This window comes from Poecilia mexicana, unplaced genomic scaffold, assembly GCF_051168715.1.
Source record: "Poecilia mexicana isolate PSO_F unplaced genomic scaffold, ASM5116871v1 scaffold_14, whole genome shotgun sequence".
Taxonomy (NCBI): Eukaryota; Metazoa; Chordata; class Actinopteri; order Cyprinodontiformes; family Poeciliidae; genus Poecilia; species Poecilia mexicana.
Window position 1 is genome coordinate 20,063,465 of NW_028263383.1, and position 12,123 is coordinate 20,075,587.

General features: G+C 41.7%; 1 protein-coding gene across 1 annotated transcript in view; it reads left to right on the forward strand.

The window, feature by feature from the left end:
• Positions 1–1,297: 1,297 nt before the first annotated feature.
• Positions 1,298–12,123, forward strand: part of robo3 (roundabout, axon guidance receptor, homolog 3 (Drosophila)) — a 170,232-nt gene continuing 159,406 nt past the window's right edge. The window contains exon 1 of the mRNA XM_088012628.1: positions 1,298–1,451. Within this exon, the coding sequence (XP_087868754.1) occupies positions 1,298–1,451 (154 nt within the window). The remainder of the gene's footprint in view (positions 1,452–12,123) is intronic.

Genomic DNA, 12,123 nt, shown 5'->3' on the forward strand with positions numbered 1-12,123 from the left:
CATAGTAATGTGTTACATCTTGCTGGTGTATTAAATACATTTCTGGAAGATAAACTTAAGTTTGTGGTTACAATGTGGCAAAATATGGAAAGTCAACACAAAAGCATATGAATTGCTTTCATTTAACGCTTGCTTTTATCACTTTGTAACCTCACATCATATTCAGATGCTGATAATTATTTGCTTGCCATTTAGTATTACAGAAAGACTTTCTAAAAGAACATACTTTGAAAAGATTATTTCAGATTCCTAATAAAGCAGCTTCCCTTTTGGACTCAACATCTGAGTAAAAACTTACCAACAAACAAGAAAGAAAGAAAGAAAAAAATCCAATAAATATACTGAATTATATAACCAATTCAATCCATTCATGAGAATGCCTCCGGAGTTAATTCCACTTGGGTTATTGCAGTGAAGTTTGGTTTATCATGTCACCTGGTAAAAGTTTTGTCACTGAGGAAACCCAGCTGACTGCATCAAATTTATCCAGTGGAACTTGGATCCACATTTAGCTCCTGTCAGGCGATGCATTTGTTTTGGGAAATGTGACAGATTCGACGCACACAGCGTCTGGCTTGTCCCATATTTGCCTTCCCTCGAAACATCGTGTAAGTGAGAGTTTCTGCGTGTCGGATGACATTTTTGAATGCGCGTCGTTTATGACTGAGACGGTGACTGTAAGCCTTTTCAAGCCCCTTTACTCAGCCACCCTGATTCACAGCCTCCTGGGATGATTATGAATCTAATAATTAAACATTTATTGCCAACAACACCTGCTCTCTACCTCCCCTCTGGACCCCCCTCCAGTCCTATACGTCCCCCCGGGGACCCCATCGCCGAGAGAGGGAGGAGAGGAGGGAGAGAGGGAGAGAGGGAGGGACACAGGAGGAGCTAGAGGGAGGGGTTGTGGAGTGGAGAACAATCCGAAGGGGTCATCATCACATCGCTGGATTCTTTTACAGCGGCAAGAGGCTGTTGTGTGACGGCAGACAGCATGTGAAGTTATTTTATCCCAGAACAATAGAAGCAAAGAGGGCAGCCCCGATTCGAGGCTCAGAGGGACCCCCAGCTGGACCACCCACTCCCCCTCTTCCGACTGACAACTAATTACGACCAACTTGATTTCTCTTTTTTGACACACTTTTACACTTTTCTGTTGTATCTTTTCCAACGCATGGAAACATCTTAGCAGCAGAGAGCTGGGAGAGGAGACTCATCTGGAGAGACATTCACTTTCAGGACGAAGTGAGAGGGAGCAGCACAGCAAGGGGGGCTGCGGGTCCCTCTAGGGGGCACGATGCTGCGCTACCTGATCAAGACCCTGCTGCAGATGAATTTGTTCACCGACACCATCCGAAACCCATCCAACGGCACCGACGTGTTCTTCAACGAGTCTCTGGCATCCTTTAACAGCTCGCTGCTTGACTGGGGAAACTTCACAGGCTCCAACGGTGAGTCCATTCAGACGGTTTTCACATCTTCACCTGCTGTGACAGCAGCGCTTGTTTAAAGCAAAGCTCGTTGTGTTTGGACTGGGGAACTGTGCTGGAGATTCTGTCAACAGAAAAAAAGTTAATGAGAGTTTTTTCACATGAGGTTAATGGATATTAACTGGATTTTGTGACAGAATTCAATATCAATATGTCCACAGGGTATCAGTAATGACTGTGTGTTTTCACTTCACATTGATAATGAGAATAAACCTCAACATTTCCTTCCTGATTCCCCTGTTCACTGGGCTGGTGGGATTCTCACTGAGAAACATGATCATTTGACAAAACTCCACTCCATGTCCTTTACTTCTCTTACCTCTTTGTCCTGTTGAAAATTTCTGATAGAGGAAACAAATGCCATCCTCAAGAGATCTGGGCTGTGAGTGAAACGTGACGGGGAGACCGCTGTACCTGGTAGACAGCAGAAGCATGAACGGCAGCCTATTTGCTCTGCTAAATGAAGCTGTCCGCTGTCAGCTGCGCTGGCCTGAAGCTGTCACTTCTGCTTAAGTTTTGCCACGGGGTTTCTCCTTCCCTCAGTCTCAGTGGCTCAGTGGGTTCTTGTTCAGGTGGAACTCCCAAATGCCTGTTTTTTTATTTATTTATTGGTATCAAGGTGTGCATACTTTGGAGGGTTAATGACCTCATGTGCTATATCCATACTGTGTGCTACTGTATTATTTTGACTGCATATATGCATTGGGACAGTGGTGGTAGGAGTTCATCCCGCAATCGGCAAGTTGCTGGATTGATCTCCACTCCATCTGCCTCTGTTGTCTCGAGCAGTACACATTGGTGGTGGTCACAGGGCATGGCAGTGTATCACACTATGGCGACTTTCCATATTGCCATCTCTGTGTGAATGACTGAATGAAGTGTCGAGCGCTCTGGAGTCCTCTGGAATTGATAATGCACTATACATGATTGTTTACCATTCACATTTGTACAAAGGATTAAGTCAACACCATGATATGCCAGCTGTAATGAGCACACTGGCTTAGATTCCATGTCAATGAATACCAATGAAACGCACACACACCCACACATATGTGCTTCTCCATCTCTGCAGGGACTTTGCCCTGACTTCTACTCATTTCTACATTCTAGCTCTCACCCTTACCCTACATCTAACCATTACCACTACATACCTAACCTAAAAGTCTATTCACACCTTGTTCCTAAACATAATCCCTTGAGGGGAACAGACTTTGGTCCCCAAGGAGCAATTGGTCCCCACAACGTGGTATGTGCTAGACAAATGGTCCTTACAATGTAGCAAATACAAGAACGCACACACACACACACACACACACACACACACACACACGCACACACACACACACACGCACACATCATTGCCAGGTGAGTGCTGTATATATTGGACATACTATTTGCCGTAAAGGTAACAGTTTCATTCCTAGTTTGTGTACATTAACTGATAGTGAAGAGCAAACCAGTAGCATTTCTTTTGTGGCTGTATTTTGTTACAGATGGGAGTAACGTTTGCCCTTTGATAAGTGCCCCAGCTACCCGTCTTTGTAACTAACTTTGAGAAGCCCTGATTCTGCCTCATTGTAAAGCTTCTCTTGTAACGCCCTCACACCTTTTTTTTTATTTTTTGTTCTTTCCATCCTCAGGCTCTAATGGAGTGCAGATTGAGCATGGGGCTGGTTCCCTTAGATCTATAGAGAAAGAAAGCACGAGAGACGATGAGGGACAATGAATCCATTGAGGGAAATCTATCTGAGGCGGATCAGCTCCGACTGGCGGGCTGATAGACAGCCGTGCCCCGTGTGGATCCCGGCTCATATTGCTCAGAGCTCAGAGAGGCAGAGTCCTCCTCCAGTGATGGCATCAATAAATCCAAGCAGTTGAAATGAGGAGTGAGGCACGAGAAGTAGTTCTGCTAATCAGTGAGATGAAGAATAAAAGGCTTTTGTATTACAAGAAAGGACGCAGACTGGCCACATGAAAACACCCAGACTGATAAGCAAACACTTAAATCAAAATTTCTGCAAACAACAAAACAAGCAACAACAAAAAAATCAATATAGCAGCTGTTTTTGTTATTTTACATCTTTGCCTCGATGCTCCATATGGGTATTTAAAAGGAGAATAATAAACCATAATTGAGATATATCTCCCTGCCCATTATGTGCTGATTCATCTGGGGGAGGAGGGGCTCTGGTGGTCAAACCGTGGGTATCCAAGCGAAGAGCTGTATAGCAGGACAGTCAGCGGACAGCTTGAGTCGGTTGACCTGCAGCTCAAAGGGAGGCTCGATGAGAAAATCAATGAGGCCCAATAACCAATTTGGGAAATAATGGACAATGCACTCAAACATGGAATCACAACACTACAGCAGTCTGCTGGACCTGGCTCTTCTATCTATCGCTTCTTTTAACACTCTTCCTTTCTGCATGGTCTCTGTTGGGTTTATTTTTTTTCTGTTACAACCACTAAGCAGGAATATTCCTGATGAGATCTGACAGCCGCTAAATAGCCTTCAATTTCTTTTTAGGGGTGCTGAAGTGGTGACATTGATAAAGAGGAAATCACTGAGAGAGTTTCCCATTTAGAGAACTGAATTTATTCAAATTAAAGATAAGCACTTTTTTAAGTTTTTTTTTTTTTTTTTTTTTTATAAGCATTTTTTTTATCACAGCCATTTAGAAATGTATTCAGCCATATTTTATACCTACATCATAAAAAAGTGTTGAAAGATTAATAAATATTAGGTCTTAAAATTATAGAATGTTCTCAAGTATTATATTTTTCCTAATCTAACGTTTAAATAATGTTTACATTTCAACATTATGAATTTCTTGAAATTGGTGACAAATCTGACCTTAATATTTAGAGTTAAAGTGAATATTCCAGTCCAGTGCAGTACAGCAAACAGTAAGTCTGATGTGTCTATATGTCTATTATAGGTTAATATATTAACTAATTTCTGTGTTAGAACAACAATTTAAGTTTCCATCCATCTCTTAGTTCAGTCACAGACCCAATGCTTCAGACAAACTTCCTAGATTAGACTAATTTTACTCTATTTTAAAGTTTTAGACATTATACTCGAACTAATACTGATTTAGTTTTCTTTTAAGTACAAAGAAAAAAACACAGCTGAGCTAGAATATCTTAATAACTAGTTAAATCTTATTTATTTAGCTGAGCACATTTCAGAAATAGTTTAAAATGAAACAGATTTATTTACGGTTGCTGTTGCTGCTCTCTACACAAATATTGATTCAAATCTAAAAAAAAATAAAAATCCTCAGAAATTAACACAAATTTGTTTTGGTAAAATTTTAATAGCAAAGAACTTGCAAAGAATGAATGCTTCAACAGCGGAGGAGCAGCTACTTAGTTTTAGGTGGCGTTTCAGAGATTATCTGTGTGTAGTCAGTATCTTAGCTGCAGTAGACCATGATCACGATAGTTTATAAAAGAACTGACAGACAGAATCCCTGAAACTGTAAACTACATTTTAGCAGCTCATTCATGTATTTTGGTTTTATCGACAGAAAAGAGAAAATGAAGTTTTGACCAAAACAACCATTTTAGACTACATTTAAACCTGTGCTCACTGTAAACTGTCTTGTTACCATGAAGTTGCTTTAAAATTCAGTTCAGTTCATTTATAGCGCCAGTTCACAACGAATGTTACCTCGAGGCATTTGACAAAAGGTAAATTCAGTAATACATATGTTTCAATCAATCCTAGTTATCAAACAGTGCATGTTTGTCTGTTTATGATGGAAATTACTAGGAAATGTTTTCTATCTAAGGAACCCCAGGATATTGCATTGAGTCACTGACTTGCTGCATCCACTGCTGTGATATTTAACTGTCACTGCTCATTGAAACAACCCACAGTAACACTGAATATCTGCCAAATACTGAAAGACAATAGCTGAGTTATGGAGCAGATAGTGCATTTGTCCTCATGTCTTGTCCTTGCATTAATTTGTGTCTTAATTAATGTTGTTGTTGTTGTTGTTGTTTTTTGTGGACCCTAGAAAGAGTAGCCATTGATACAGCAATGGCTAACGAGGATCCAAATGCACAAACAATCTTTTGCATTCAGAATTGATAAAGAAAAGGAGAAATGGTGTTCAGACAGGTGTTCTCCACAGAGCAGGCGTCAGAAAGAAATCTCTCGGAGGAGGAAATTTGTGCTTGTGAATCAATATGCAAAACACAATGAACTCATGGAGGAAACAGTCAGTTAGCTCTTTTAACTCCAAACTGTTAAAGTTTAATCAATGAAACTCAGGCAGGGCCTTTAATACTGCTTCCTGTCGGTGGGACGTATTAAAGCAGAAGCAGTGGAGGAGCAGATCTTTGCGGCTGCGTGGAACAGGGACATCTGGGAACGCTGAGCTACATTGTTTAGTGACAAACCAGTGGTTAACAAGAGTCGCCACATGAGCAGGGGTTTCTGGGCAGCTGGGGAAGGCGCCGCCTGCTGCTCTGCTCCTCTGCTGTGTAATTATATGTTTGTGTGTATATGTAAAATAATTTACAGGCACTAATGTGGCCATTTGTCCTTTCGCGGAGGTCAAGTAGATTCACCTCTGCTCTTCTCTCGTTAGAACTGTCAGGGACTTGGCAGCTCTTTGCATGCATGTATTCGAGGCAATTATGCTATTTCCATATGCAAATCCCTCAAAAAGTAGCTCACGACCGACTTTTATTTGTGCAAAACCAAAGTGTCAGCAGGCTGTTTTTCGGGTGCAAATTAGAGCTTCACGTCGTTCAAGCCTGTTCACTTTGTGAGAAAACATATTTTCTGGGAGAACAAAACTGAGGGAAGACCAGCAGCTCGGTGCCCACCGGGATACCAATGCTTATGTCAGTGCATGAGCTGCGTGGCTGCAGTCGGCTCCAGCAGAGGAGCGGGAGCGCAAAACGAACAGCGCAAGAAACGGAAAAGATAGCTTAGCAGTAGTTGTGGTTCCCTTGTATTTTCTTCGAACGGCTGACTGGTACAGATACATTATTTATGGATTTCTGGGGAGCTATTTGTGAGGACAAGCATCTTTATTCATGGTGTGAGTCAACCTCCAGAAACCAGCAGTTGTCCCCTGTAATGCCCTCTTCCTCTGCTCGACTCTGCCATTGTAGATACCCAGCCATTACCCCGGCACCGTCTCTCTCAGTCGCCCGCATTACACGGACCTCAGATGCAGATACACAAAATGCGCAGAGATGCATGCTAATTCAAAGTCAGCGGGAGGCGCAGACCACAGACACCGTTTCCCCCTGCGGACCCCGCACTTCCTGTGAAAGCGGCTTCCAGCGCCAGCACGACGCCGGGATCATTAAATGTGACCTTTCTCGCTGAGCTTGTGTTGACGCTGCTGCTGCGGCTGCAGCAGACGCTTTGTAGACGGGTAGAAAGAGAATGTGTGATGACTGGGGAGGCTTCCATGGTGGTGGGCCAGACAAACCGGTGGAGAACAGTAGGTGGAGGGATTTGGACCTCACATTCAGATGGCACCAAGCCTAACAGACCCATCACTCACAGTGGGGTCAGACTTCTCACAAACAGCCAGTGCACTTTCTGATCCGTCTCTGCAGACCACATTACTGCTGCAACCTGGTTATAAATCAGATTTGAGGAGCTTGATATTTGCTGCTCGTGTAGGAATCGCATAATATTGTGAAACGTTGGGAATAAACATCTTGATTTGTATTTTTAGAAAAAGAAGAAGCAAAATTCAGTGATTTTGAATGGAAAAAAATGAAAACAAACATGAAGTCCTGGAGGAACTGATATAGTAACATTGTGTGCTGTCACTTCTGTGAGAATATGGACTATGTTTTGGGATGAACAGAATAAAATCTGCACCGCTGACCAGGACATCAATATCTTGTTGTCAATGAAAGCTAAATGTTCTAAACGCAGAGTGGCCCCAAGAGGTGGGATGAGGTCAGATTTACTAAATTAATTGGAAAGTAGTAGAAATTAAAAGGAAAGTAGGTCAGGCTGATGTCAGTTGGAGCTGCTCCAGGAATTTTGAATGCCAGGATGATTGAATCTTTATGAGTGCATAGCAGAATCTAAGCAATTAAACAAGGAACTCTTTACCTTTACATTTGGAAAGTGCTATTAATCTCACTACTATTAAAAACACAAGGATTCAGCCAAGATATCAGGAAGAAAATGTTGGACTTCCACACTTCTGGTTCATCGTTAGGTACACATTTTCGATTTAAAAAGCAATTCACCTACTGAGGTACACACTGTAGTCGTCGGAGCATTCTCATAGGGAGTCTGTCTTCTTACAACATTAATAACTAAGGCATTGTGATAGGAATACAAGCTCCTCGTCTTTATTACAGACAGGAGCTTTTACAAGCAACTGCACAACCTTGAATTAAGCTTCATATATGTTACTTCTGTCTTACAACATCGAAAATCTACAAAGATGTTTAAGAATGTTAATTTATTCACCACCAGATTTACCTGATCATATAGGCACTTTAGCAGAGCATTCTGAGCTTCCCTGCTGGATTTATATGATATGCAGAAATATTTACATAGCTGAGCATGGAATGAAAATTAGGCAGCATTTGAAGTAAAGATGAACGGAGATGTAGAAGGTAAAGAGAGAGAAGGATAAAACAGGAGACTTGCACTGCATGTCCTAATAATGACTGAGACGTCTGAGTTGAGACGTAACAGTCAGGGTTTTACCTGGTGATTTCATGGTGATGTTAATAGATTATGTGATACGAGTTTCATCGGATTAGCAGACAAAGAGAAAGGACGAGGAAAATGTGGTGATGATTGGAATTCCAAATGTCAGTGTGGCTCAATTCTTTTCCTGGAGTGTTTTAGGAGGACGGCTGCCTTAAGCCACAGTGATGAGTATGATAATGCAGTTTGGCTCCTGTGGTTGACTGAGTTATAGGAATGAATGAAAATGATGTCCCCTCCAATACAGAGAATGGCACCACTCAGTTTCAGATGGAAGCAGGCTGGGTGCCATTTGCAATTTTCTTTTCTTTTATCCCATTCAAAAAAAAAAAAAAACATCTTCTTCACCTCATCATCTGGAGCTAAACTCTCCACTGCTGTGCTGCATTACTCTGCCTTTATATCTGGTCATTGTTATTCTTCTCATTGCGTTGCAAATTGGAAGGGCGAGTTTGAGTTTCACTCTGCTACGCAACAGAATTTTGTAGTTGGCATAACGAAATGAGTCAGTTCCTTGAAGACGCCTTTTTTGCTCTATGTATGGTGTATTTTTTATTTTTTTTACACTCAGACTCACTGAGAAGTCTCAGCTGCATATTCAGAAGGTGCGTTTGTGGCATCTCAGTGAGGATAGAAAATAACAGCTTTAAGCTCACTTTGTAAGGGTGTCATTATGATCTCGTTCGTTCTGATGGAGGTAGCATGCAGTGGTGCAGCGGTGCAGTCCGGACTGTTCTGACCTCAACCATGAGGTCATTGAGATGTTCAATAGTAGTGTACAGCAAACAAATCATTTCTAATGAAGAAATTCTGTAGCTTTGCAATCCTCATTTCTAAAGAGAGTAGGCTAGGACAAAGAGAGAGTCACTATTTGTTACACAAAGTAACAAAACAGAGAATAACATTTCCAGTGACTCTATGTATCAAATATGACTTAAAATAAATGTGCAAGTGCACGCCTTTGAAATTGACCTCTGTCTCTTTAAGAAACTCCTAATCTTTCTGACACTCCTCCTTCAGCACGTGATTACGACAACGCTCCTCCATTATGCCGTTTTTAGTGGTTCGTACTAGCTTTGGACTGGTAAGTTGTTTGTATGATGAGTTCTGCTACAGCTCCACCAGGCGTTTGCTTATTGCTGCTGCTGCTAGTCTGAAGGAGCCGAGTGGGGGAGGGAGAGCGCTGGGTTCTCTGTGAGGCAGAAACTCACCTGAAGACTGCAGCTCCAAGGAGGAGCTTTGAGGAAATAGGCAGCATATAGTGGAAGGAAGCGCTTAGACGCCCCCAACGAAGGAATCTACCATGGGAGATTAAAGAATTTCTCAAACGCGCGACACTCCAGGTACGTTTTTGACGAGGAATAACACCATAATACGGTATTATTATTTTTTTAAAAAAAGTCCTGACTCAATAATAACATCCTTTTAAATACAAATACCAGCTACTAACTCCACCCAAAAACACATTACAGGTCAATCAGAGACTGCTTACAGTCTCTCTGTGTTGCCCTGATGATGAGGGTGAAATACTGCACCCCCCGAAACCCATGAAATTAAGTACAATATTAGACTGCCTTGCAAAAGTATTCATAGCACTTCAGTTTACTCAAACTTAAGACAATGTAGGATTATTGTGAAGTGGAAAGAAAATAAAACAAGGAATAATAATAGATTTTAAAATGCTTAAAAATCATAAAATCAATTGTAGAATCACCTTGTGCTGCTATTTCAGCTACAAGTCCTACTATTCAATTGTCAAATTTTGCTAATAATTGCAAACTAGATTTGCGTCTGGACTTTGACTGGGCCATTCTGACGTTTTAGTATGATTTGATTTTGCCATTCTGCTGTAGATTTGGGTGCATGTTGTCCTGCTGGAGGTTTCAGTCTTGAGTTTTATGTGCAGCTTTCTTCCATGACAGAAGAAAAGCTGCAGGCATCCATCCAGTTGGAGATGGATGGAGCTCCATCCATCTTCCCTTAAACTCTGATCGGATTTTTTTTAAAGAAATAGAACAAACATACCTTCTTCCCTCTATTAATAACAACAATGTGCCAGTGTGTTTGTGCCAGTTTTCAACTGCAGTTCATGGTTGTAATGTGTGATGATGTGTAAAAAAAATCAGAAGGTGTGAATACTTTTCTAAGACATTGTAGCTCATTGTATTGTAGCTCATTGTATTGTAGCTCATACTGCAGCACATCAGCCTTCTTTGTTTTACCACCAGCAACAGATCAATCCCTGATTCCCGGGGTCAATACCATGTTCTCCGGAGGAATTAATCTGATCTGGCAGACAAAAAAAAAAACAAAAGCAGTGTGTGAAGTCATGCTATTTCCTCCTACAAGATGAGCCATTCTTCTCCTGGAAAGGGAGCAAATCCAGCCAGCAGTAGACAAAGGGTTGGAGGTAAACAAACCCTGACTACTCAATCTGAACCTCCAACTTTCCTAATCATGTTGTTGATTTCAAAGGTAAATCTAGAGAAGATTTTTATGTACAAGCAATGCATCTTACCTATGCTTCCAGAAATGATGAACATTTTCCGAACTCTTACATTAATGCCTGAATCAATTAAATCAATATATCATACAGCCCTTCTTCATTTTGCATTGCAAAAGAGCCAAAAAAAGTCATTTTCCCCAGTGGAGGAGTACATCAATTATCCCCACACTCCCCTTCTCTCAGCAACTTGCACTGCAGTGTGTTAACAGCGACGGCATCGTCACTCTTCTGGGAGCTCCGGGATGAGAAGTCGATCACAAATGAAGGGGTTAAGTGTGTTGATGACTCAGGGGTCAGCAGGAAAGTTGTGACCTTTAACCCGTCTACAAGCACCCCTAACCCTCACCGCAGCAGAACTGACCCAGCTTCGGCGCTCATGGAGTGTGACGGAGGATCTTTTGTTCGTTCCATCTGCCCCACAACCATTCTTATGCCTTTCAGTGGGATTAGCTCAGAGTGCTTTAACACTTTCCTTACCGTTTCATGTTGCTTTTGTTATGTTTATATACCTCGGTCAAAGATTCGGCGTGAAATGATAATGAAGATTAAAATGAAATCCATATCACAGCTCAAATATTACTTGGCTAAAGTCAGACGTTGCATCATGACAAATTGAAAATCTGTACGCGCCGCGTTTTCCCTCGCTCACGTCGTTGCCTGTTGGACAAATGGAGTTCAGGAACCAGCGGAATAAAGTGAGCTGTGAGAAGATTTGAGGTTTTTGAGGTGCGTCATTTAATTTCGCTTCATGGTTTTGTATTATCCTATATATTCAGTTCTCTGAAACGAGTAGCCAAGAGCTACCAGGAAACGCATCCATCCTACATCACATCCTCCTTGTAAATGACCCAGTGAATCCGTCGGATGGGAAGGAACGGCGCCAGAGAAGCTTTTGCCAGAGAATTACTCTCCCCTACTTGCTTCAATTCCCCGAACTTCTTTCTACAAATAGGCAACTTTTTCACCAAGCCTCACAACCAATGTGTTTTCTCGTATTAGTTGAACTTTGGGGTCTCTTTACATTTTACACATTTAGTTTCAATAAACTGAACTTCGTTATTGGTGGATGTTATTTGATGAAGCATAGAGTCTGTTTGGTGAACGCTGGTACAACCCAAGTTTGAAAACCGAACTCCATGTAAAGACCAGTTTCAGCAGAGCACTGAGAAAGGTATCAGCAGCCCCCTGCCATGTGCAGCAGTACGACCCTAATTAGTGCTAATGAAGAGCTGCAGGAAGTGTTGGTGCACTAGGGGGTTAACATGGATTAGGGTTGTAGTTGTATGCTAAGCTGTTACAGAGTCACACCACATGAATGCTAAATATGTGTAGCATCGGCAAACGGGGACCGAGGAGGTTAGTGAATCACCTCCTACTTAACTATCATAAACCTACGTGACACATTCGAGTCAATC